The sequence below is a fragment of the Poecile atricapillus genome, chromosome 2 (genome assembly GCF_030490865.1).
Source record: "Poecile atricapillus isolate bPoeAtr1 chromosome 2, bPoeAtr1.hap1, whole genome shotgun sequence".
Lineage (NCBI taxonomy): Eukaryota > Metazoa > Chordata > Aves > Passeriformes > Paridae > Poecile > Poecile atricapillus.
In genome coordinates, this window is record NC_081250.1 from 140,360,068 (window position 1) to 140,387,551 (window position 27,484).

General features: G+C 42.0%; 1 protein-coding gene across 1 annotated transcript; it reads left to right on the top strand.

Annotated features, from left to right (window-relative positions):
* Nucleotides 1-1,482: 1,482 nt before the first annotated feature.
* On the top strand, nt 1,483-27,041 carry COLEC10 (collectin subfamily member 10). The gene is made up of 6 exons (XM_058833272.1): nt 1,483-1,783; nt 14,238-14,309; nt 15,643-15,714; nt 17,780-17,833; nt 18,741-18,836; nt 20,267-27,041. The coding sequence occupies exons 1-6, from the start codon at nt 1,636-1,638 to the stop codon at nt 20,656-20,658; spliced, it is 834 nt and encodes a 277-aa protein (XP_058689255.1). The 5' UTR covers nt 1,483-1,635; the 3' UTR covers nt 20,659-27,041.
* The last annotated feature ends 443 nt before the right edge of the window (nt 27,042-27,484 follow it).

Genomic DNA, 27,484 nt, shown 5'->3' on the forward strand with positions numbered 1-27,484 from the left:
AGGCCACATTTGAGGGGGTAAGTTAGATGACATTCTTTAGGACAGAGACCACTATTTATTTCTGAAAAGCACTGTATACAGTTTAACACACAAAAAATGAGTGTTTTGGAAAGGGGGACAGTCTATGAGCAGGCTAGAAAGAAAAAGGGAGAGGAGTATCTTGACCCTTCTTGGGACTTTGGCCAACATTTTATCACAGATGAAAGCCTGAAGTCAGAGCCCTCCCTCAGGCTTTAAGTAAAGGTTTTCACTTTTACATCAGTACTGCTACTTACTCTGTTTGCCCAAAGACTGAAACGTAGGACCAGGGAACCGATACTCTCTTAAGGAATGAGCAAAGCCTCTCAAAAGCTATTAACACGGGAAATACAGTTTTTCCTAGAATAGGAAGCAAACACACTTTCACACACTACACAGTTCAAAAGCCTAGTTTAGCTTTTTGAGTAGCTGCCTCATTGTGTGAGAAACCAGAAGTTAATAAAATTTCTGGAAATATTACAAATAGTCATCTCTCCTTCCTCTTCTGCCAGGATATGTTGAACATCCTCCTATCCCTGTTTATTGTGCTCTCCTTAAGAGAAAGCCAGAGTTTTTTCCAGGAAGGGATTGCACACAGGCAGGTATCTGTCATAGCTCCTTCCAAAAGGAAGGATGCATGCAACCTGTTCCTCCACCCAAGAGGCCTCCAACCCTGGTTTTAGGGTTCCAGCACTCAGATGAACACCTGAAGGTTACCTCAAGATTTGAACCAGCTGGCATTCCCTCTGGACGACCCAAAGATAATGTTCTGTTGGGATCTGTGCTACACCACTGTCCCCATATATGGCCTCTCCCATGGGAAGAGTGACAAGGGAGAAGGTGATGTAGTCATTCAAGCTCATCTTGTTCCGTGTCTTCTGTCCTGAAGTTGGTCCGTTCTGTAGTGTGTCTACCAACATGATCTGGGCTTGGGGCTAGCATTGTGGAGCTGTATTATGTAAGCATAAACCCATAATTTGTGGGTCTCAGGCTAAAACACCCATGGGTAATATCAACTTTTCATTTGCTACTCTGGGGACTGTGGGTACCTAGCATCCAAAAGGTGAGATGTGTCACTGGTAATTTTCACCCACAGTGGACTGGCAGCTCATCTGTTGTCAGTAACAGTCTCCTTGGTGGAAAGCTTTTATGGAAAAGTATCTCTACATGTTATATGCAGTCTGCTTTATTCTTCCAGCACACAACCAGCCAAATCTATCCTATAACTAATTAGTACACACTTGGATACAATACCAAAGTCTTTTGTCCCTTGAGTAAGTGAAAAGCTGTGCATGAAGAATCAGTGATGAGAGGAAAAAAATTACGAGAGATATTCCCATATGTTGGAGAAATTTTCCATGGCAAAAGCAGCTAAATGTCTCACAGATAAGAGATAAATTGGAATAAACAGCTGTCAGTGTTAAATAAATATCCTGGATAATGTGCAGGACAGAAATAACTACAGCATCGTCAAACTCCTTTCTTCACTTTATTTAGCTGTTCGTGCATGTAGCTCCCAAGCTTTTCACTGCTCTAGTTAGTGAAGCATTTATTTTTGAGTCAGCTGCATTTCTTAAGACTGTAACAACGAAAGGCATTTCCTGAGAAACTGCAAGGATGAGCAGCAAGAAAGAACAACAGCTAAGGAAATATGGGACCCTTGCAGTGTTTTTTATCTTGCAAGTTCAGATTTTTGGTTTTGATGTTGATAATCGACCTACAACAGATGTCTGCTCAACACACACAATTTTACCTGGACCAAAAGGTGAGGAATTATCAGGTTGCTAATGCTGAGACCAGTGCTGATAAAGGCTGATTTTTTATCAGTAGAGACTTGGAGGGCTTGTGGCATGGGCTGGACATGAAAGATGTGAAATATTGTAGACTGTACAAACATTTAGTAAACTGTAACTGTAATGGGGGGAAAATGAAGAAGCAAGGAGATTTAAATTTTCATTTCTTTAGTTTCAGGAACAGTGTCACATATTTTCATATAAGTTAGAGGTGTCTTTTTGCATCTTTCCTCAGCCACATAAACCTTCTGTTATTTCTTGTGCTTGCCACATAATGAAAACAGCTAAGAGATACAAACTGAGGGACTTGTTTAAAAGTAGGCACCTATTGTGAACTGTTAATGGTCTGCTTTGCATCCACAGATAGGGATAAATATACAGTATTTAAAATGACCAAAGTGCCATTATTTTCAGATGTTTACTTGTAAATACATTTCTGCTACATTCATCAGACCTGATCCAGTAGCTCCTGTTGAATTAAACAGGAACTTTGCTACAGAAGAATTGTATCAACTCTGGCATGTACAGGTCTTTTATCTTCAAAACTTTGCAAATATCTGAAGCCAAATTTTCTGCATTAACTTACTTTTTCTGTAACACAACTAACATCAGTGGAATTGCCTGAAGGGTATCGTATTAGGTCCATGACATACAAATCTATCTTGCAGTGACAGATCTAAAATATATATTCTACACCATGGCTATTGCAGTTTCAAGCTATTGTTTTCTTTTTAGTAATTAATTTTATTTTTCTATAGGCTACAGACTGAGAGAAAAAAAATGCAGCTGATTTAAATTTAAAGCAGAAAAAAGATTATTAAGTCAAGAGCACTGCTACAGACTCATTTGTTTTTATGATGGATTATTCAAATGCATGTTGCTTAAAGGACCATTTTTAATCAGGAAATTAATTTCTTTATGATTACAATCCAAGCTTAAACTTTTGCTGCCACAGCATAAATGTGGAGAGATGTAATGATCCCCAGGGGAGCTGGTGGGTGTTGGTTCAGTTAGTATCTGAGTAATGGCAGGCTGGAGAACAAAGTTTGACAGAATTGTGTTTAACAAGTTGCAAGGCTAATGAGGAGGATTTCACGACAACACAGAGTAGCTGGGACTCCAGCTGGCTTCTGTGCTCTACCTTGTACAGTGAGCATTTAAAGGGGAGATATTATCATTCTCTCTAAGTGTGGTACTGAGAAAGTCAGGATTTAGTCATTACCAGTCCTATTCTTCCTGGCTGACATCAAGGCATAAGATGGCACCAGAAGTTTATTGGCACGGTTCAATCTACTACTTCAGATCACCATCCCCAAAATCCATGATTGGTAGGTGTATTGAGTATAAATCACTTCCAGATTACTGGCTCATATCCACTGCAGGTCATCAAATACATTTTGGAGACCATGTGATATGATACTGTAGATTAATTTCAGTTCCTACCAGAGCTGAGCTCATTCAGGACAGTTACAAGTAGCCCTTAATGGCACCAGTTGTTTTAACTTCCAGCCATCTGGACAATTAAAGGCCAAGCAGGCTGAGTGGATGAACTGCCCTGTTACTTCTCAGGCATCCCTTGTAGTCAAGGATGAAACATGCTTACCTAATATGCCAGAAGAAAGTCTGTCCTGCTGTCAGTTTTCCTTCATCCATCTTATGTCTATGACTCAGCACATGATCCCAAGCTTATGACCACAGCCACAGGCAAAACTTTGCTGTTTAAACTCTAACCTTGATAACAGACAAGCCTCTGATGTTTGCTGCTGTCATTTTTATTCCATGTGCTACATCTCTTGTCCACTGTTCTCTTAAAATGGGTTTTGACTCACCCTGAACAAGTTTTACCCCCTCACTTCTACCTGCTCACCTGCTTATCTATGGTAAAATACAGTGGTGCTCCCAGAAGACAGTGATGCTGATCTCATACAGTACATTCATCAGCTGTTTCAACCACAACAGGTTAAAAACCTGTTGTGACAACTTCCTCCTTCCATGAGAACATGGAAGTGTCTAATGGGCCAAAGCAACCAGAATTGTAAGGAATTAAAAGGTGTTCAATACCTGTAAGACTTCCTACATTGTCCCACCTCGCCTATCCCAGTGCAAGGCACAAATTGTCCCATAGGCTAGATCCAATCTGTGTGCTACAAGTGGGATGGACCCTGGTCCTGTACAGTAGAGATAGATACCACTGTGTCCATCACACAGTACAGTGAAGAGGAGAGTGCTGAGGGAGAAGTGTGGGGGTTTGGAGAGTTCAGAATTTATAACCCTTTATTGCCTGCACTATTGGAGGCTGCATGACTCAATCCTCTAGGCATTCACAGTTGCTACAGGAGCAAGATCGCGACCACTTCACGTGCTCACCCTGAAAATCACCTGTTCAAGAATGGTTGTGAAGATAGGCCACTTACACAATCCACATGTAACTTGTCCAAGTTACCTTGCGCATGCCTAATTCTTCCCCTTCAAAAACATCTCTTTGTTATGCTCATACCTGAGATGTCACGAGAGAAGCATGACATGAGCAGTGGGATAAAAAAAAAAATAGGGTAATTCCAGACTAATTACCAGAAAAGTCTTCAAATAGCCTGTGACAGTTCCACCAGCTCCCAGAAAGCACGAGGCAAAACCAGAGGCCATTGTGTACAACAGTAAGAGCTAGAAAACACTCTGGAAGACTACAGTGTCCCAGGAAGAGAAGGAATGCAGTGAATGTCCTGTCAGGCTTTGCAGGTTGTGCTGCAAGGACAGCAGTGTGTCCGAGCTCCTATGCCTGGTGTGATGAACCCTGCAAGTTCCAGCCCCACCTCTGGTGGCTCACATGGTGCTCACCAGGTGCTGCTGTCCCCCTCAGCTGCTGGTTCCCCTTGCTGGGCAAGAAAATGAAACCTGAAGCCTGTTGACAAGAATGATGCAAAGAAATTTGCCAAATGGGCACTCCAGAAAAAAACAGAAGATTAAAAAGAATAAAATAAGAGAGGCAAAAGTTGGCACTCTTCTCCATTTCCTTTTCTAGGCAACACTTAGGTCTCTTCTCAAAAAGAGGGAAATGTTTTCAGTGAAAAGAGCCCACTGCAATGGCTGTCTTGTACTACCTTCCTGAAAAACTATTTGAGATACACAGCCAGCTGGCTTATATGGCAGTTAAAACCAGCAATGTGTGAGGCATTTTCTAGGATTCCTATTGAAACACCCTAGGAACACCCCTGCCCCTCTTATCCCTTCCCCACTTTCCCCCCACCCCCCCCCCCCCAAAAAGAAAAAAAAAAAAAGAGCAGAGATTTTCAGTGTTTGTAACTAGTGATTTTTGATACTTGACCTAAGATGTTAGGAACAACTTGGTCCTAGCTGGGCTGTTGTGGCACAGGAACTCTGAAAACTTACATTAGGTAAGTTAAATTAGGTAACACTGATTCACAGCTTTAACTGGGGCAATAAAGACCATGTTCTGTACTTGACTGACTTCTTGAGTGGAAAGAGAACCAAGAAATGAAGCAGAAATTAAACAATGAGTTTTCCAGAGTCCAGGTTCTTGGTCTAGCAAAAGTAGTCATGGCTCTATTGGTCACTTTCTACCCTTCCAAGCCTGGAAGCAAAGCAGGCTGGCTGTTGCTGATGCTGAGAAAGAGTCTGGGATTGTGGGGAAGCACCAGCTGTTGGTTTTTGCCCTGGTAGCATCAGGAGGATCAGGCTCTGCTCCCCTGGACTCTGCCTTTGAGGGGTATCCCAGCTCTGTCCTTTCTTCTAGCCGGCTCTCCCCTAGAGACTGAAAGCTCTGATCTGCAAAGGAAGTTTTAAGTGGACTATTATCATAGATGAGACAGGAGTTGACCTGCCCTGAGTAAATCAATAAAAACAACAACATGAGGACAGAAAAAAGCAGAGAAGGACCCAAAACTCTGACTTCTGAACTCCCATTAAATATGTGAGCAGGGGCTGGCACTGCAGAAGCTGGTTTCACATGGATTCATGGGATCTCAGCACTTCAGTAGACTGGCTCTAGATCTTGCTATCTGTCCCTAATCTTAGTTAATTTTCTTTGAAATCCAGACACAAGAACTTTGAAAGTCTTGAATCAGATCCAGATTGAGAAACTGGAATGAGATGAAATCTGAAGAGCACCGGGAGTTTCCCATAGCAGTTTAGATGTAAAATGTTTCCTTATCATTATTTCTGACAAATGATGCTTATAAACTCTGTGACATTGTCTGGTACCTCAAAATAGCATTTACTGTGGTCACCAGCATAGCTGTCCATCTCTCAGCTTTAATTGCGCTTACGCAGTTCCACTCCTGGAAAATCTCAAACTCCTTCAGAAACCAGATATGCTGCTATCCACATTGCCTTCCAAAAATATAAAATGCCTTACCACATCCTATAGCTGTTCAAATTTATAACTAAACTTCCCTCTTAGTGCCTCATTTTTGATCTGAAGAGTCCTTTAATTTCAACACATAATTCTATTTTTAATGGCTTCTAGAATTCCTCATTTTAGCACACAGTAAGTTTCTGGAGATTATCAGCCTGAGCTACAAAGCATGTATGTGTGGACTTAAATACAGAAATTCAAAAGATGTGGGTCTGTATTTTTTACCAATGGCAGTCTGGTTCCTCACTGAAGCCACCATAATTCATGGGTCTCTGAGCTCATGTCAGAATGGCAGTGCAACAGACTGGGAAAACCGAATCAGGCAGACCAAGTAAAAGGAGAATAAAGAATGATTGAAATTATTTCTGTGTTATTAAAGATATAATGTATATTCCATTCATGCACAAAGGCCCACACTTTCAAATAATACAAGTCAGCAGAGGTTCACTGAGCCTGCTGAAGGCTTAGGTATGCCTCATGCAAAGCAATAGGAGAGGAGGGTATTTCTAATGAAGTCAATGGATATTTATAAGTAGAAAAGTGATCAGAGAATGAATTATTTTTCTTGAAGATTCTTTTTTATTTTACAAGGGAAGGGATTGTATTTTCTAGTTTGAACCTGGGTGAAGAAAGATAACCTGTGTAAGAATGGTGCATATGTAGGAGCCCTGAATGTTCCTTCAGGACACCTGGGAAGGTGACCATGGGTGCAGTTTCACACAACAGCTGAACATACTACTCAGGTCTCTGGTTTTCTGACAAAAAAGGGAGGCCAAAGATATTACTTTTCTTCCATTCTGACCATGTGGTCCCCACTTCACTTTGTGCTGACTCAGCTATTCACAGAACATTCTGAGCTGGAAGGGACACATGAGGATCATTGAATCCAACTCTTACGTGAATAGCCCATCTGGGGACTGAACTCATGATCTTGGCATTGTCAGCACCAGGCTTTGACCAAACCAGGCTCTTCACTGAGCTGCTTCAGCTTGCTCACTAAAAATGTGTATCTGCCTTATTGAGTCCTGTTTAGGGAGATGAATTTCTTCAAAATAGGGTCAAAAGAGTGCTCAGCATCAGGCAGAGGTGAGGGAGTCATGCAGGACAGTGCTGGGAATTGAGGGGAGGAGGAAGGACAGGGAGGGAACATCATGTCAAGCAGCTGATGTCAAGAAATCCTGTCCTCACCAGCCAAACGCAACATGATAGCAAGAATGCACATTGTTATGGGAAATTTGCTAAGGAACTAAAAGACACTGAAAGTGAAATTAGAGGAAATTTTGAGTCTTTCCATTGACGTAACTGTGACGCGCTCATACATTGGAAATACGAGCTGGGCTGTGTTTGCTTATTTCTTAAAGTCTGTGACTCCCTCTGGTGACAAACCCTCTCGGCAGATATTGTGCATGCCCAAGTGCTGCAAAGGTTCTCCCTGCTCAGGGTGACTCAGTGTCCCAGGCTGCAGAGCTACTCCTGTGGCTATATGTAGGGTTTTTCCAGGAGGACAGGCTTTCAGCTGCTCCTGTAGGGTTCTCAAGGCTTCAGAATTATGCTCATCTCCTTATCCTTTTAGTTTAATGCCCAGGAGAGGCAGAAATCACCTGTACTCTTCACATTCAGTCTCTTGAGGTGGGGAGGGTCTGTGTGCCGCCTCAGGTGGGACTAAGGGCATGAAACATGGAGCTCAGCAGAACTGTGTCACACATGTAACAAATCCCATACAAAGCCTTTGTGACAGGACATTGGCTATGCCTAGGAATGATAAATGCATCTAAGGCAAGCAGTGCAAAGCTGCTTGCCTTGCTTGAGAATACCACCATGTAGTATCATCATCAAGATTAAACATCCTTCCCCCCTCACAGCAAACCAGTCCCAGGGCTTTTCAAGGACTTTTTGGGCGGTAGTGGGATTTTTTCAGTTTAGAGTAGCTGGTGTGGGAGGACAACTGTGCTGTAAAATGCAGCAAAAATGATGTTTCTATCATTTGAAAAGGTGGGCATGCCCTGAATTCTGGAGGGAGACATATCTGCAAAAGAGAGGATGAGAGAGCATTAACATTTCTGTAGTACTTTTGCTCAGAAGGCAGGAAATGGAGCTGACCTGAGGTCATGGCACACCATCACACTTGACAAAGTGGTCCCAGGGAGTCTCTTAACACAGCTCCAAGTCTGCTGAGAGGTACACATGCATAAGCCCAGTTCAGAGTCTCCTCCCAGCTTTAGCCTTTAGGCAGCCTGCAGACATGCTCTCAGCCTGATGCAGATAAGTGTGGGCTCTGTAACACCCAGGAATTACACCCAGGTTCTCCAAGAACCACGGTCAGCCCTTGAGTACAAGACTTGGAGAGTCACTAAATATATGTGAACAATACCAATGAAGGTAAAAATGTCCTCAGTTCATGAATGCAAAATAGATAAATTGCCTACAAAATATTTAGCAGGGAAATCTAAGTCACTTGAAGGTCAGTAAATTCTTACCAAAGGTAACCTCTCAACATTTAGTTATTTAGTGTTATTTAGTCAGACTCCAAAACAGACAGAGCCCCTTTCAACTGCTTAAAAAATCCTGCTGGTGATTAGACCTTCGGCATTTTCCTGAACTTGTTTACAGAAGGTCTGTGGTTCCCTCTCAATTACAGTTAAAATTTTCTAATAGCTGCAAAATTTACTTACTTCTTACAGTTTCTGTTCTTCTGCTTTGCACAGTCCCAACCTGGAAAAGTCTAGTAATTTAGTGCTTCAGGTATTTCTTGTATTTCATATCTGTGACACAGAAGAAACCTGAGGAAATACTAACAAGGCTGAGAAATAGGCTTACTTCAGTTAATGACTCCAAGTGCTTCTTCACCCATACTTCAAATGCTAGTGCAGTACATTATCTGACATCCTGGCAACTACAGTTTTAAAGTGACAATCTGCTAATTAGGTTAAAATTTAACCTGACACTACCCCAAATGCAAAGCAGCAAAGAGGAGAGGTTACCCTCTAGGTATAGATAACAAGCATAAGAGGTCAGAAAATTCATGTTGCGCAAAGCGCAATACTACAGAACTGAGAAACACAGTCTAGAGTACTAGCAGGACAGATTTAATTTTTTTTTTTCCGGAAGATTAGGAAAAAAAATAAAAAGGTGGCTAATGCAGTGGGATGGCTTGTCCACATGAAGTCTCAGAGGAAAGGGAGGGATACCTAAGGTAAACAAGAAATAAAGCCAACTCAACCCTTGCCCAAAACAGTCAGCCAAGTCACATTCTCCTACCTGGTTGCAAATCATAGCAAGACCACAAGAGGGAAGCACAACCCTGTAAATGTACAAGAAATGTAAACAAGAGTTTACATTTCGTGCCAAAATTTGAGATGCACACAGCAGCTAAAGGAGGACACAGCATGTACCACGTCAGCAGGCACTGGGCTTAATCTAGTCCTAAATTAGCAATACAATGGTATCACTAACTAATACAGTTTGTGACTACCCTTGTTTTGTAATGGCCTACCTATTCTCAGATGACACATGGGGAGAAAAGCAGGATTATCTTCTCTTACAGACAGACAAATTATTGTTCTTCCCATTTTCCAGGATATGAAAAGTAAGACAGAGTGTGGCACACTTCTTTAAACCAAGATGAAACAAGTGATGGAATTTATTTCCCTCTCTCTTAGGCTTTTAGAGGTCTTAAGCAAAAATTTGGATCACATAAAGTGTTAATAAAAGTTGAAGTACTCCCCGATCTCTGGAAATCTCCGGAACAAACTTTGCCACACCTTTCACTCCTTTCACCTGTCAGCTCTCAGGCTGATGGTCCATAGAGGACAATGTAGCTTCAACTCCAGCAGCCCCAGGTGTGAAAATCGTGTTCCAAAGTCCCTCAGGAAAAGTCATTGGAACTTTCAGTGGCTCAAATTGTTGAAACTGAGACAGGAATAAAACATCTTTAGAAAGTAATCACAGCTTCTCCACTTGTATATTGACTTTCTTTCCTGGGTTCTATTTTTAGGATTAACTGTTTCACAAATGAGAAAGGCAGGCAGGAGGGAAGGAAGGAGGGAGGGAGGGCGAGGGAGGGAGGGAAGGAAGGAGGGATGGCGGGGGAGGGAGGAAGGAAGGAAAGGAAGGAAGGAAGGGAGGGGAAGGGAGGAAGGGGAAGGAGGAAAGGAGGAAGGGAGGGAGGAAGGAGGGAGGGAGGGAGGGAGGAAGGAGGGGAGGAAGGAGGGGAGGAAGGAAGGAGGGGAGGAAGGGAGGAGGGGAGGAAGGGAGGAGGGGAGGAAGGGAGGAGGGGAGGAGGGGAGGAAGGGAGGAGGGGAGGAGGGGAGGAGGGGAGGAGGGGAGGGAGGGAGGGAGGGAGGAAGGGAGGAAGGGAGGAAGGGAGGAAGGGAGGAAGGAAGGAAGGAAGGAAGGAAGGAAGGAAGGAAGGAAGGAAGGAAGGAAGGAAGGAAGGAAGGAAGGAAGGAAGGAAGGAAGGAAGGAAGGAAGGAAGGAAGGAAGGAAGGAAGGAAGGAAGGAAGGAAGGAAGGAAGGAAGGAAGGAAGGAAGGATCTTCCCTAGGCAGCAAATAACAGTCCCTCCAGACCCTTTAACTCTACAGAGCAGCCTGCAGAGAATGTAACTGGCTGGTCTGAGAGAGGTGAGGAGGACTGCCAGGATGACAAGCCCTGGTTTGGAAGGACGGCAGGAATTTGGTTTGTTCTCCACAGGCCAAGGATCCTCCCTCAGCAGCTTCTATACCAGACCCAGAAATACAGCATATTTTACACAAAGGAATTCATTGCAGAGGGAAAGGCTGGATATGAAGAGTCTCCTCCACCTCCCTTCCTTGTCAGAGAACAGTCCATTTGTGAAATATTGCCATGTTGCGTCTAGTCAAAATTAATCCAGCTTTTCCAGTCTTTGAATCATTCCCTACTTCCTTTCTATTGTCACATTTTTCCCCCTGGATGGGTTTGCAGATCATGATGAAGTCAGCTCTTAACTACCTCCCAAAATGTCATTTCACAAGCCCTTCATCAGCCTCTGGGATCTTTTCTGAATTTCTGAATTATTGAAAAGTAGTTTCAGTAGAAAAAGACTTTTGCACTTTTCACAGAGGTTCACACATGGATTTAGAAAGAACTACTTCCTCTTCTTAGCATTGAGGTCAACAGTAAAAGTTGACCATATATTCTCTAGCTCTGCTGTTTGATGGTCAGTAGAATTGTAAAATCATAGAATGGTTTGGGTTGGAAGGAACCTTAAAGATCATCTAGTTCAATTTCCCCTGCCATGAACAGAGACACCTTTCCACTAGATCTGGCTGCTCAGTGTTCCATCCAGCCTGGCCTTGAACACTTCCAGGAATGTGGCATCCACAACTTCTCTGGGCTCATCACCCTCACAGCAGAGAACTTCTTTCTCATATCTAATCTAAATCTACTCCCCTTCAGTTTAAACTCATTCCCCCTCGTTCTGTCACTACATGTCCTTGTACAAAGTCTCTCTCCATTTTCCTTGTAGGCTCCTTTCAGCTACTGGAAGGCTGCAATTAGGTCACCCCAAAGCCTTCTTTTTTCAAGGCTGAACAAAACCAAATCTCTCAGCTTTTCCTCATAGGGGAGGTGCTCGATCCTGCTAATCATCTTGGTGGCCTCCTCTGGACTTGCTCCAACAGGTCCATGGCCTTCCTGTGCTGGGGACCCCAGAGGTGGTTGCAGCACTGCAGATGGGGTCTTCCCAGAGCAAGTGAAGGGGTAGGATCACCTCCTCAGCCTGCTGCCCACTCTCAGGTCCAGGAGTCTCTGCAGCCCAGGACAGGTTTGACTTTCTGGCCTGTGAGTGCACACTGCCAGCTCATGTCCAGCCTCCCATCCACCAGCACCCCCAAGTCCTTCTCTGCAGGACTGGAACCCAGTACAAGCAGGCATCCTTTCATTAGCTCCTGGCTCAGACCCACAGCTTCAGCTGAATATTTAGGGAGCTTGGCTCTTAGAAATATACACTAACTTTTACAGTATTTTTAAGACCTAGTGAAAATAGAGATGTTTAAAATTTCTATTGCTAACTACCTTTAGTTTTTCTCTTCCTACTTCATATGTGGAAGTCAGTGTTAAAAACAAAGAGCCTGACTGAACCAGCACACACCACTTCATTTCCTCCTTGTCCATCCCTTTACCAACTTCTTCCTGCCTTCAGTGTGAACTGAAGTTCAGCCCTTTATCTTCCTCAGCTTGGGCCACTGACCTTACCCTGAAGGGCATCCTGACCAACAGGGTGAGTCTGCTCTTCACAAGAGTCCCAGCATGGAAGGGTTTTTTTCAGCATAAAAGGACAGACTCAGCTCAGTCCATGTAATTGGGATGGAAAGGTGCCACAGAGCTAAAACTACATTTTATATGCTGCTATTAATGTGCAGCACTTCTCATCTGCTATCACTCCACATAACAGCCCATGACATGCTACCTTTGACTACAGAAGTAGAAGGTAAATCAGGAGTGAGTGGGCAGTATTTTTCAGAAAAAAAAGAGACCAATGTAATGATCAGTCTTAAAGCATGGGAAAGTACTTTCTCCACAGCACATTAAAAAAATCATTGAGCTATGTATAAATACAGAATATTTATTATAAGGGCTGAAGATATAAATGGGTTTAAAAGGCACAAGGCTAACTGGTGGAGGGAAGAATCATTAGTGGCTGGTCATGAGGGGAAGGGATGCAGTGCTTGGCTCAGGTAAATACTAAAACCATTGCTGTAAGAGGCTGGAAGTGGCTGCCTGGGTCATAGTCACCCTCAGTACACCTCAGTTCCCTGAACACTTTCTGCTGGGGCTGGAGCCAGCACCCTTGGTGAGACAGGTTATTGGTCTTGTCACATGCTACTGTTCTGTCCTCACCTCTCCGGCTGACATCCAGACACACCTCCCTTGGTTCTCCACGTACTGAACAACAGCCTTCTCCCCTTCTGGGCAGCAGGCACAGACACAGCCGGCTGCCACTACCACATGAGATCCTGGCTGAGCCAAGAGGCTGTGGCACTGCTTCCCACTGCACGGCAAGGCTCATTGCCAACACAGGCAGGCAACAAGAGGAGAGGCTCTGGAAGGCTGCCTGTGTTCAGTGATGGCCCTTTGGTGCAGACGAGTTGTGTGTCTCCTCCCCACCTCTGCCGCGGGGAGAAAAAAAAGTCTTCTTCATAGGATTTGGCTTCAAACTAAGAAGACGAGAAAATCATCTTTAGTTGTGCCTCCAATTCCCTGCACAATGCAAAGCAATATTGTATGCTACTTGTGGAAGGAAATAACATTTCTTTCTAATTACTGCCTTGCACCTTTAGACCGCAGGCTGTACAGTGAGAGACTGTCCCTTCCAATGCTGAAAATGCTTATACAGGGCTATACAGGAACCTGTGTAATAGGCTCGATATCCTTTAGAGAAATCTCTGCACTACCATAAGAAATACAATGATCTTGCCTCTTACAGATACTCCGTGTATGACCTTTCAAAATAAAGCATTGGAGTAATTGCAAAACAAGTTTCTTGTATCAACATACAAATGCCATCTGTCAAAAAATGAAGGCAAGAATTGTGTCATACTGAGTGCCAAGGTCTATGTCAAGATCTATTTCAACATATTTACATTCCTCTCATTCTGAACGCATCTGCATACCATGAACAGAGTCACTAGGAATGGAATCACTAGGAACAACTAGTAAACACCTGTTGCCTCCCTTGGCAGTTTGCCCCTGAGTGCTCAAGTTTCCCAATACTGAGAGATTCTCTTATTTATCTGCTTTATAGCTAATAATACTTTGTGTAGGATTAGAAATTGCTGTTGCATAATCCTCATGTTGTAGCAGACTCTCTGAAAGGGAAAGTATTTAGCTTTTCCTAATGATGGTCACATTCCTCATCTTTTTTCTGGAAATTTATCCCATGGCTACTGTGCCTTCAATGTGAAATAAAAAGAGATCAGTAGTGAAAAAAAAAAACCCAACAAAATATGAACTTTTCTTTCTGAGTGTGTATAGTTGTACTTACTGCACTGAGAGGAATGTACCATGATGTTTTATTTTCTGTTCTTTTGGAAGGGGATGAAGGTGAAAAGGGAGACAGAGGAGAAGTAGGCAAACAAGGAAAGGTTGGACCAAAAGGACCAAAAGGTATTTATGATGGTTTGTTGGCTACTGCTGGTATATGAATATCATTATACACAGTTGTACTGATGCATATGATTGGTGTTTAATGCTTTTCATTCCTGTTTCACCAGTGGATTTTACAATCCTGTCAAACATTAATTGGTGAACATAAAAATACTTATGTTGGTTCTATTCCTACTGACGCTTAAGACAAATATATATGGCTGTCATGAGTGTAATTCAGAAAACCTAGAGATTATACATAATCAGAAAGATTACTCTTACTAAAATTAGCCTTTAATTGAAATTGAATTTTGAGCATTATTGCCTAGCAATACATCAGGGTGCTCAATAAAATTTGGTTTCAGTTGTCTGTATTCTGCAGAAAAGCAAACAAAGCCATACACACAACACACACACACACACACACACATAAAAAGTTCCTCTGATCAAACAGCATCCAAGATGAGAACAAGGAGTCGCAGATGTTTCACACCTTGGCTCAATTAAATATGTCCCATATCCACAGTGTCACCTGGGCAGATCATTCAGAGGCACCAGATGTGACCATGTCAGCCTTGTTTGCATACTCTAATTTGAAAGCTTAATTTATATTTAGTGTTTAATGACAATGCATATCCAAGGTCTTTCTTCCTTGACTGTGTCTTGAGACTAAACAGTAAAGTTTCTGCTTTTATAGAAACTTTAAAATTACAATTATTATTGTTATGATTAAAAACTTTACCCATTTTTAAATGCATTCTTATGATTTCGCTTCTTACCTTAAAATGAATATCAGGTAAGATACAAGCAATTCAGGGAATCAACCATTTACAAAGCATCTTATTGATGTTAAATTCCTTTTGCAAACTGAGATTGACTAGATTGTCCTGTTGTCATTAGACAGCTATTTCAGAACTTACACTATTTATTAAACATTTTAGAAGGACACCTGTTATTTTGGTGCTCTGAAAACACGGAAAACACATACAGCAAAATTAGTAGCTCCCTACTTGCAGTCATGCTTTGAGAAGGACTCCCAGCAAAGCTACAAAGCCTGGTTTGACTGCAAAGTAAATCACTAGAAATTTTAGTTTCTCTTTTCTCTAAGACAATATGACGTTTGAACAGGCAATTCTATTAAGTTTTTTTGCAATGTCCTACTGTCATACCCTACAGGAGCAGAGATCTGGCTGTACTCTTCCAAATATCCCCAGGGCTGCAGTCACTTCACTTTGCCACACATGCAGACTGGCCACACTCAGGAAAAATAGCAGCAGTAGAGACCTAGACAGTGCCTCAGGAAAGAAATGTCATCAACTGTCCATACTCATTTCCTCTTCATTTCTTCTCTTAGGAAACAAAGGACCAGTGGGCGATGTTGGTGACCAGGGAATGCTTGGTAAAATTGGTCCAATTGGTGAAAAGGGTAAGCTCTGGTCTGGGGATTTTCTTGGGATTTTTTCCCTCAACAAAAATATGTAGTTTGAGAGATCTCCAGATACAGAGCAATATTAGAAAATGGCATGACCAATGCTCTCCAGATAAAGTTATGCATAAAGATTGGTGATGAGAACTAACTGAAATACCTTAGTTTTATTTTCCACATGCAATATATTCAACTAATTTGGTTAAAATAATTTCTTTTTTGAGTTAAGACATCAATCCTCTTTGATGGATCTAGTTGAAGGTGTTCCTGCTCATTGCATAGGGGTTGAGCTAGATGAACTTTAAAGGTCGCTTCCACCTCAAACTATTCTATGATTCTGTAGTAGAGGAGGAAGGGAGAAATCCAATTCCTGTGAAGTAAATCCTCTGAACACTCCAAGAGACAAGTTTGTGCCTTTGATTTGGATGCTGAAGGCCTAAGTCAGTGTCCTGCTGCTGCTGGGGATGCCACACCTTGTCACCTGCACTGCTGTGGGTCATGTGAGCAAGCAATGCATAGGACATCCCTGTCTTGGTAAGGAACGAATTCAGGAGTTAAGAAGGTGATCACATAAGCAGGGATGGCAACTACCTGCAAATCAAAGTAGACTCCAAATCTGCCTGGACAATAATTTCATGAAATTGTGCTCTATTTATCTTGAGAAGAAGCTCAGGCATTCCTTTCTGATATTCCTAAAGAGCTACTTAGAAAGGAATATTACTTCTGCCACAAGGAGACCTGCCTTGAAAGCTGATCAGGAATATCATCACTGCCAAGACAACTCTGGGTACCACATCACCTTGGCTATACTGTTGAGTGGGTGGAACAGTCTCTCTGGAGAGGTTCTCAAACCACAGTTTTTAATAATCCTTTCATGGCCTCTAGCCAGCCTCAGTACCAGGCAAGAACAAAAGATTTTGACCTGAGGGATTTTCAGAAGTACCTAGAAAACTGAAAACTCAGAGAGTTACCTCCTAAGATGTCTTCAATCCCCAAAGGAGACAAGAATGAAGAATCTCACAAGTTGCTTTTCTTTATCTGAAAGTAAACCAACATTCTGAGTCTTTAAATCAAAGTGTCAATCAAATTTAGTGTGAATGCACAATTAATTGTCCCCTTACATTTTTTTCTCACTTTCTTTATTTGCAGAAGCAAAGGTCACTAAGTCTCTGTTTAAATCTATGATAAAATGTTCGAGTTCTTAAAGAAGCAACCCTGAAATTCCAGCTTGCAAGTATGCAGTGTCAAGCCCTGCTAATTAAAATGACAGCCAATATCTAAATTCTTTGAAAAACCACAACCATGTAAAGAAAAAAGTACATAAAGACATGATCATCAATAAAACAGAGCAAGTATTAGTATTTTTTAACTCTGAAGGTTTTATTCATAGAAGACCTGACATGAATTTCAGATAAAGTCCAGCTGTTCCTGACCTAAATTACAAGTGAGATTTTTTAACGAGCTGGCCACCTCCAGTTATATTACATTTGGAGAAGTATTTCTATAATTTTGATAATTTACGAAAGAGAGGGAAAGCAGTTGGATGCAAATAAATCATGTTTCCATAAACTGAGCTGAAGTGCTGCTCCTTAATGACCTCCCTCCATGCAGGTGCCAACTGCTGCCCACACATGCATTCTCTGGCACGCATGAATTCAGTGGCTTAGAGCACATTTGCTGCCTCATCTCACCCTGGAACTACTGAGCCTGGGGAAGGGCCCTGTCTTGCAGGCCCTGAGAAAACCCAGATCTCACCTTTTCAGGATTTCTTGAGTGCATTTAGCCTCTCAGGACCATTTTGCAGTTCATATTTAAAATAAGTGGTACCAGGAACTAGCAGCACACAAGATGCCTGTGTTATCAGTGAGTTAGCTATTAAAGGGTTCTCATTTCCATGCACCAGAATTAATCATGGTTTGTTTAACTTGGCACATCTTCCAGTACAGTCCATCACAGCTTCCTATTAAAAGCACACTGTTAATATATTATTAAATGGTTTTTTGAATATGCTTCCCTGACATATGCACTATCTGAGATCTGAGAATATATTTTCCTCTTTATTCAGGTGACAAAGGAGTCAAAGGCTTACCGGGGGTTTCAGGAAAAAAAGGAAAAGCAGGTATGCTATGCATCCTTCTGTGCAGAATGGTGAAGTCTGCTGGATCTTTAATTTTAGAATTGGTTTGTATGGAATTCCATGAAATTTTGAGGTCCAAGGAAAAACACAAGAATAGATTAAATGTAAGGAAGAGACTGAAAATGTTTTGTTGAACAAAATAAAGGATAGCGTAGGGACATGACTGATTCCTATGAATACACCAGCATACACAAAATATGAAGGCACCCAAATTCATGGGCAATGTTTGTTACCACAAAAATTAACACACAGGCCAGCAGTATGCATTTAAACTGGATACTAGAAGAAAGCTTCTTAACATCAAAGGAATTAAGTCATTTAACAGTTTCCTAATAGGAGCATGGGGACGAAAAAGTAAGTGATTTTAGATAGAACATAATCTTTTGTCAAATTAATGCAATGCATTTGCTTACAGGAGGAGAATTTGACTCTGATGAACAAGAAAGTTCTTCTCAGTCCTTAGTCCTTAGAAACCTTGAATGGTTACCCACCTTGAACTTATACTTGTTTTATACTATATTTTCAAGAGATTTCATATTAAATGTTCTTAATGGAAAGCCATCAGTAACTTATTTTCTTTCTGAGAAAAACAGAAGAACAAACAAAACCTCTACCAAGCCAAACATCAGTAAAAAAAAAAAAAAAGGATTAGCTGAGACTTCAGCGCTTGAAAGCTATTGATTATTTGGGTTGGTATTAACTTGCTTAAGCAAGTTAGCAAGGGAGTGTAGAGACCATACAGAAGCAAAACATTAAACATTTGATCAACAGAAGTATAGCCAGTGGGGTAAGGTGAGAGCGGAGCTTTGGAAGTGGGCTACAGGTGACTCTCCATGCACACACACACACTTCTAAATAGATAAATCCTCTATCCTTTGTATTGCATCAGGCACGGTCTGTGACTGTGGAAGATACCGCAGATTTGTTGGACAATTGAATATCAATGTTGCTCGTCTTAACACATCCATCAAGTTCATGAAAAATGGTAAGGACCCTTATATATTTGATGGGATTTATTTGATTCCAATAACTGATATCACTGCTATTCTTCCACCATTGTTGCTCTGTCCAAGTGTCCACAGATGACCCAGAGAGAGGGTCCTCTGTTTCAGGCAGTCTGAAAACCTAAAAGGAGAGACAGTCTTACATCTGTAAGGATAAAAGGAACAGATGACTAAAAGCAAAAACAATACAGAAATTATCAACACCACAAGAGAATGCATCATGAAAAGCACAAGGAATGATTTACTAACCACCTCTGCACTGTATTTCTGCTCAGGTTTCATGGCCAGTCAGACAATATAAGGCAGAAGTTTATGCCAGTCTCCTCCAGAGAGGCAGAAAGAACAATAAGAACCTCTTGATCTTTCTGCTGCCTAGAGAAGTACTCCTGGTGCTCCCCTCAGTAGATGCACAATTTTCCTGTAACAAGGGACCAACACTCAAGGATATGTGTTATAATAAGTTTGCAGGCAGCAAAATGTTGGGTTCCTCTACTGAAAGGAAGCCAATTCCCTGGCATAAAAGTGATTTTGAGACAGCTTTACCACTGCTTCCAGGACTAGGGCTGTATCAGTAAATTAAATGAATTTGAGACTGTTCTTTGTCACTATGGGCATCCAGCATGGAACAACACCCATCTATATTAAAAACACTAGAAAACTGAAAGATGTATTATCAAAGAGTGTCCCTCTACTATATTCTAAGCTGTACCTGGGGTAACTCCTGAATTATTTGGGAAAGTGTTCATTTTCCCAGGCCAAACTCTGCTCAGGACCATTACAGCAACCCATCAGTAGAGACAATCAACTTCCAGCAACCCAGGCATGCTCCTTGGCACTGCTTAATTCACTAGGCTATAGGCTCATTGGTTGAGAGGTCTGACTTTTCAAGCTGCTGAGTAATCACAATTTTCTTCCTAGTCAATGTCACAGTGCTACAGCAGCTCTGAATATCAGGGCGTATCTAAAATGTTTTAACTTGGCAGTCACATTCATTTTCTTCTACACGGAAAGGGCCTGAAAAAGCTATCTGTACCTGTGGTTTTGTCCCTGGGCACTCTTTCACAATCTGTATTCAAGAACATACAAAGCAATAGGGTGATCCAGAATTAGACATTTCCATTTGACCATTTAGCATGCCTTATGTTGATTAGTACTAGATATCCAGGAAATAAAAATGGTCAGGAGACACACCAATCAGGACTGAATAGTTCTTGTCCTAATGTGTGCTAAATGCTTGACAATCCCATTAGTCACATCAATCTCTGATCATGTCCTCATCATTCTTCATAAATACAGTGGTGGGAATACTATTCATCTTTCCCTTTTATTAATTCTAATGTAAAAATCATCTCATTGTCATATTGTAATAGAATAACCTTAAGCATCTGTTGACAATTTTTCTTCTTCAAAGTTATAGCAGGTATCAGGGAGACAGATGAGAAATTCTATTACATTGTGAAAGAAGAGAAGAATTACAGAGAAGCCTTGATCCACTGCAGGGACAGAGGAGGATCACTGGCCATGCCTAAAGATGAAGCAACCAATGCCCTGATTGCTGACTACATCTCCAGCAGCGGCCTGTTCCGAGCCTTCATTGGGCTGAATGACATGGAAAGAGAAGGACAGTTTGTGTATTCAGACAACAGCCCACTGCAGAACTACAGTAACTGGAAGGAAGGGGAGCCTCATGACCCAGCTGGTCACGAGGACTGTGTGGAAATGCTCAGCACAGGAGAGTGGAACGACTCTGAGTGTCAAGTCACCATCTACTTTGTCTGTGAATTCCTCAAGAAGAGGAAATAAAAGTGACAGAGAATGTGCCTGGCACCGGCTGTACATAAAATAACCCATCCTCATTCATTTACAGTAGGGAGAGCAAATCAGGGATAGGAAACTAGGGACAGGGTTGAATCCAGCCTTCACATCACTGCACTAAGCAAGAGTAACTACTGTTTTGTCACCAGTGATTGTAAAGTCAGCACAGGCCTACAGGGGCATCCAGATGGTTGCGAATTTTTATTTCATTTCTACATGCATTTTAGGATTGGCATTTCTATGTGTAATTTAGGGGTAAATTTAGAGCATGCAGAAGTGAATATAATTTCACCAGTTCCAGAAATTGTAAGATCATTGGTATATGAAGTACTGATGTGATTTGCACAGTCCACAGATAGAAAGAGCATGACCTTCATTAATCTCTGACTTGCACAGGGAGTCCCAGTAATTTCCCTAATGACTTCAGAGATTGGAGAAAATATTTTAAGTATTTCTTGAAAAAATCCTTTTGTTAGAATCATAATTTGAGGTAGGAGGTATTGCTGGAAATCATTTGGTTAAATCTTGCATGCAAAATAGGACCAACCTCAAACTTAGAAGTTGCTATACTCTCCTTAATTTGTCTGTGCAACTATATTGCTTGATAGGCATTTATCTGGTCTTCTGTAAAGCCTTTGACACGGTCCCCTGTAATAACATTCCTTTTAAATTGGAGAGGTGGATTCAGTGTTAGGTGGATAAAGAATTGGTTAGATGGTCACATCCAGAGGGCATTGGTCAATGGCTCAGAGTATCGATGGACGTCAGTGACAAGGGATGTCCCTCAGGATCTGCCGTAGGACCAGCACTATTTAATATCTTCATTAATGACACAGACAAAAACATGAAGTGCACCCTCAGCACATTTGCAGATAGCACCAAGCTGGGTGGTGTAGTTGACACACCTGAAGGATGGGATGCCATTCACAGGGATCTGGATGCCACCCAGAGGGACCAGGTTTGAGAAGTGGCCCATAGGAACCTTATGAGGTTTAACATGAGTAAGTGCAAGGTGCTGCACTTGAGTTGCGGCAACCCCTGGTATCAGTCCAGGTGAGGGATGAACAGATGGAGAGCAGCCCTACTGAGAAGGACTTGAGGATGCTGGTGGATGGGAGGCTGGACATGAGCTGGCAATGTGCATTCACAGGCCAGAAAGTCAAACCTGTCCTGGGCTGCATCCAAAGCCCTGTGATTCTGCCCCTCTACTTCATTTTGCTGAGGGCCCACCTGCAGTGCTGTGTCAGCTCTGGGGTCCCCAGCACAGGAAGGCCATGGACCTGTTGGAGCAAGTCCAGAGGAGGCCACCAAGATGATTAGCAGGATCGAGCACCTCCCCTATGAGGAAAAGCTGAGAGATTTGGTTTTGTTCAGTCTTGAAAAAAGAAGGCTTTGGGGTGAATTAATTGCAGCCTTCCAGTAGCTGAAAGGAGCCTACAAGGAAAATGGAGAGAGACTTTGTACAAGGACATGTAGTGACAGAACAGGGGGGAATGAGTTTAAACTGAAGGAGAGTAGATTTAGATTAGATATGAGAAAGAAGTTCTCTGCTGTGAGGGTGATGAGCCCAGAGAAGTTGTGGATGCCACATTCCTGGAAGTGTTCAAGGACAGGCTGGATGGAGCACTGAGCAGCCAGATCTAGTGGAAAGAGGCCCTGCTTACAGTGTGGGGGTTTGAACTAGATGGTTCCTTCCAACCCAAACCATTTTATGACTCTACCGAGAAGAGTTCTCACTTATCTGTTTTCAACTCTATTATCTATCAGGCTTGCCTGAATTGTGATGAATTAATAGTACATAATCATGCAAGCCTGCACAGCTCGTAGGCAATCTAAAAACAGATGGAGCAGTTCTAGTGTCTGAAGTCCCCAAAGTCTGTGATAAACATACAGAAGTCTAGCACAAAGAGAACAGTGGAAAGGGAGCAACACCATTCCCGTAGGCTGTAAACAGACACGTGTAATGTAAGCTATACCATGTGCATTTCTGGTTTAACAAGTGATTCTAGGAACATATTAACTCCATAACTCAGAAGCCAGTGACGTTTGATGTCTAATGCTAAAATCACCCATGCCTTTGTAACACAGGAGCTATAGAACAGGTTTTATCCTCCAGGAACCCAGATTCAGGTGTGATTGAACAACTTGGTAATGCAGTTCAGAGGGACTCACTAAAAATAATGAGCACTGAACATGAAGGCTCTGCTGTCACTGCCTGGCTACTTAGATCTCTATGTCAGAATGCCCACAAAGAATCATATTTTCATATCTTTGAGAATACTGACAGAGCTTTTCAGACACATAAAGTGCTTATTCATGGTTTGCCTTTCCTCACAGCAGGAGATCCCAAGAGAAACCTTAGGGTCATTGCAAGGCAAGTCTGTAGGTTTTCTTTCCCACTTAACACGAGAAATTAAGGAAGGCTATCTGGAAGCTAAGGAGAATGCTAGATGCTTGACACCATGCAACAACATTCCCTGCAGATCACTGAGCACCATGTGCACATAATCCTCCTCTGGGTATACAAAGAGCTGGACATGCCATCATCTAGTAATGTGGAGGGTCAGCTCCACGTCTCCCTTCCACTGCTGAGTAGAGCACTGAAAAGGCAACCAAACAATCATACGTCCTCAACCTCACCCTAAACAGGAAAATTCTCCAAACCATTTGCCTTGTTGTTTGACTCCAAGTTCACCTCTGATCATTGACCAACACAGAAGCATCCCAGGGGACTCTGTGACTCAGAACTGCTCTTGTAATCTGGTTTCTCTGACACTTGTTCCTCCGGAAAACCTACTGTTGCTACCAGCAGTAAATCATCTGTCTTGCTACACACCCTCCAGGAAACTATTCAGACCTGTGAATAAAGGGGTGGGACCACATTTCTTTTCATTGCTCCTCTTCTATGCTATGAGAGTATTTGGGAAAACAGGTTCACTTTGCATGATGTAACAGCCTGAATTGTTCCCTCTCTGGGAACTGATATTCCTCAACACTAGGCAGAATTACATTTTTTAGGATCTATTGTAATAAACTCATTAAGGTAAACACTTTGGTTTTAGAAGCATCAATGGGTAATGATAAAGAATTAATAACTAATTCAAGAAAAAGCTTCTTGAGGCAAAATAATGCCTTGAGAAGTTGAAGCCCAAGGCTGCTGGCCTCATCCACAGCAGGTCAGTTCCTACCAGTCATGCAGAAGTGGCATAGTAATATCCTTGTGGGTAGGCACAATCACTTCTCAGCACTTCATCTTTATTTCTGCCAACAAAACATGCTTACCAGACTGGAGGTCTATATTCTGAAACCCTCTGGCCATACTGAGACCACTGGCTGATAAAATTTAGAGGTGTCCTTAATGCTACATCCATCATGGATAGGCCATTTTCCTGTTCTTTAAGAGGAAACTCAGAGTTGGGAGAAGGTGAAAGTGGAGCAATACTTCTTTGCAGGATCGGGCTCTGTCTTAGATTAGACCAGCTGCTCTCCAAGATATTCAAAATCAGGAAATACATGTATAATTGAAACTTCAGGGTTTTTTTAGAAGACTGTGAGTTATGAGTAATCCTGGACCATGCTCTATGTACACGAAGGAATGACTATTGCATCCTCTGGCTTCGTGGCTGAGTGAGGAAGTGAGTGAGGAACTTGTGCTGGATTTCTACAGTGGAAAGGCTGGGACTGCCCACTTCTTCCATCTTCATCCTCTACTACCACACCAGCTCATCCTTTTTTAAATAGAAAAAAATGAACAAAACCAACCCTTTTACCCTCTATGTATTATTGGAACATTGGGCAGAGCTACGTCAGCTGAAACAAGCAGACTTGGGATGGCAGCTCCTTTGCTAAATAGAGAAGAGGGACAGCAGAGGAGCACAGCAGATGTCCAATGTTCAAGCCAGCCAGGCATAAGTGTGAGCAGGTGCTTGTGCAGCCCATTCCTGCAGCACTAACCCCAGTTAATAAATTTTGCCAAGAAGCTCAACTCACAGGCCAGGGCAAATAAAAAAGCTTATACCACCGAGGAAACCTGGCAGGTAGGTGCCTGCCCCATGCCTTGTGGACACAGGCTTGTGCCTTAACTAACTGAAATATTATAGCCATGTTTTGCAGAAAAAAATATGCTTGCTATAATTAAGAATTTGGGCTACATCAAAGGTTTCCACTGCTAGTCAATGGAAATTCACTGTGGTGGATAAATTATCTCAGGTTTATACATTAGGTGGATGGAGCCAGGAAGGAAAGGAAAATGCATGATTTATGGTCTGTTAATATGTGACACCTAAACCATTTTACCTAATCCCAGTATAACTTTTTCACATGTTTTTCTTTCCATTATTCCCAGGCCAAATATTCTTGTTTCAATTTATGCTTGCTGTTTCTTACTTACCACTTAACATCCCATTGTGAAGAGCCTGGCTTTGTCTTCTTGAAGACACCTCATAGGTGCTGGCAGGCTGCTATCAGGTTCACCTGAAGCCACCTCTTCTCCGGGCTAAATAAATCCAGTTCCTTTGGCTCCTCCTCACATGGCTCCAGTCATTCTGGGGAGTCTCAGCTAAACTTGGCTTAAATTTCTCATTGCCTTTCCTGGAGGGGCTCAAAAGGACACAGTGCCTAGCTGTGGTCTGACAGGTACTGAGCAGGAGCATAATCCCTTCCCACAAACTCCTGGCTGTGCTCTCTCCAGTACAGTCAGGATGCCATTACCTTCTTTGCTGCAAGGGCACACTCCTGATGCACAGGCCATGTGCTGTCTGCCAGGACTCTCCAGAGCCTTGGCAGTAAAGCCAGTCACCCCCAGCATATATTGATGCAAAGGCTCAGCATTCCCAGGTGACAGGAACTTTGTATTTATTCTTGCTGAATTTCATAAGGTTCCTCTTGGCCCATTCCTCCTGCCTAGGTTCTTCTGTATGGTAGCACTGTCCACAGCATATTCACTGTTGCCTCCAATTTGGTATCATCTACAAACCTCAGGAAAGTGGATTTTATCACCTCCTTGAAGTACCTGGTAAAGATGTTAAACAGGACTGTTCCAGTCTCTAGATCTCCTGGCACTCTACTAGGTAAACAGGAAAATGTTTTCTGGGTAGAGAAAACTCATTTAACCTCTCCCCTCTAAGCCAAATCAATCAATTTTTATCCATACAGATCATAACATCCATCCCAACTGGGATACAAGGATGTTGTTGGAGACAATGTCAAAAGCCTTGATAAACTTGAAGTAAATGATAGCCACTTCTCTCCCCTCACCCACAAATCCAGTCATAGAATCATAAACAAAATCAGGCAGTCAGACATGATTTACATTTGGTAGATCCATGCTGACTGTTTCGGATCACCTCCTCCTTCATATGCCCAGAAACATGCTCAAGGGGACCCGTTCCCTTAAGTTCCACGGGGACCAAAGCAATGCTGACCAGTTTATAGTTCCTCAGATTGTCTTTGGCCTTCCTGAAAAAATGGTGCAACATTTACCTATTTCCAGTTATTAGGAACCTTCCATGATCTCCATAACCCTTCTGATGTGATAGAGTGGCCCTGCAGAGACATCCAATTTTTTTATTTTTCTTTTTTTGGCACCTTGAAATGTGCCAAAAAATGTGCCACCTTGAATGTGGTCTATCTGCCTGCTTCCATGGTGTTTTCTGGTCAGACTTTGAAGTAATTCCCAGCTAAACACTCATCTACTGCTGGTAGTTCTCTTTGCACCCTTTCCCGAAGCACAGATGCATGAGATAGTTTGGAGGTAGAGATAGCAAATAAACCTTAGAATGCCTCCATTTTATCAGGGTCCGCTGTCACTACATCACCTCCTTCATTTAGCAATGATTCTACATATTCCTTCCTCAGCCTTTTTATACTAACAAAGCATTGGAAGCTCTTCTTGTTGGACTTCCCATGCAAGTCTCAACTGCATTTAGGCTTTGTATCTCCCAAGGATACTCCTACAAACTCAGATAATACTTTTAAATTATTCCATTGTAGCCTGTCTCTGCTTCCATCTCCTCTATATTACCTTTCCATACTGGAGGTCCACCAAGCTCCCTGTTCAGCCACAACAACCTCCTGACAAAGCTACTTGTAGATGTGCAGTGAAAACAAGAACACTGCCTAAGACAGCAAGAATACCTCATCATGTGTCTTGCTCTTGGACAATCAGGAATTTATGATCTTCTGTATTCTGAAGAATGTCACTCAGTACAAGCATTATCTCAGAACAAGCCTGTTCTCCCAAGGCTCTTAACATATATAAGGCACAGATATCTATGGTAAATATAATGTTTTAGAAAACTAACTCTAATAAAAATTATCACAGACTCAATATATGCCATTAGAATACATTTTCCTCAAGCATTTCAGACTCATCCATTTCTTTCTTTCTTTCTACTTATTTCACTGCTTTTAATGATTTTTAAAAAAAAACTAGCACCTTGAGCAATAGATTGCCACATTCTTGACCACAGCTACAAGAATATATAGGCATCTCAATGCAGTTTTACATATAGTCTTAAAAAGTACCTTGCAATTGTAGTTCAGCTAGCTGAAATGGTTATTTAGATGCAATTTGACAGCATGCGTGATGACAAAAATAGTAAATGTGTCACAGAGAGAGGGATTAACATGGTTATTTTGAAAGCATTGCTCTAGATTGTCTTGATTTAATAGGTTTGCATAGGTACAGAAGCCATAAATTGCTATTTCTTTTTTCTTCCTTCTTAAAGTCATACATAAACTACTCAACACAGGGAAAAAAGAATGAGCAAGATCAAAGTAGTAGCTTAATCTGTGCTTCTTTTATGTTTTTGTG

Bases quoted from the DNA above. Each gene is read 5' to 3' on its own strand.
- COLEC10 (XM_058833272.1), top strand. From the start codon at position 1,636: ATGAGCAGCAAGAAAGAACAACAGCTAAGGAAATATGGGACCCTTGCA. The intron at 17,834-18,740 runs GTATGCTATGCA...GTATTGCATCAG, and splicing joins AGGAAAAAAAGGAAAAGCAG to GCACGGTCTGTGACTGTGGA. The intron at 18,837-20,266 runs GTAAGGACCCTT...TCTTCTTCAAAG, and splicing joins CATCAAGTTCATGAAAAATG to TTATAGCAGGTATCAGGGAG.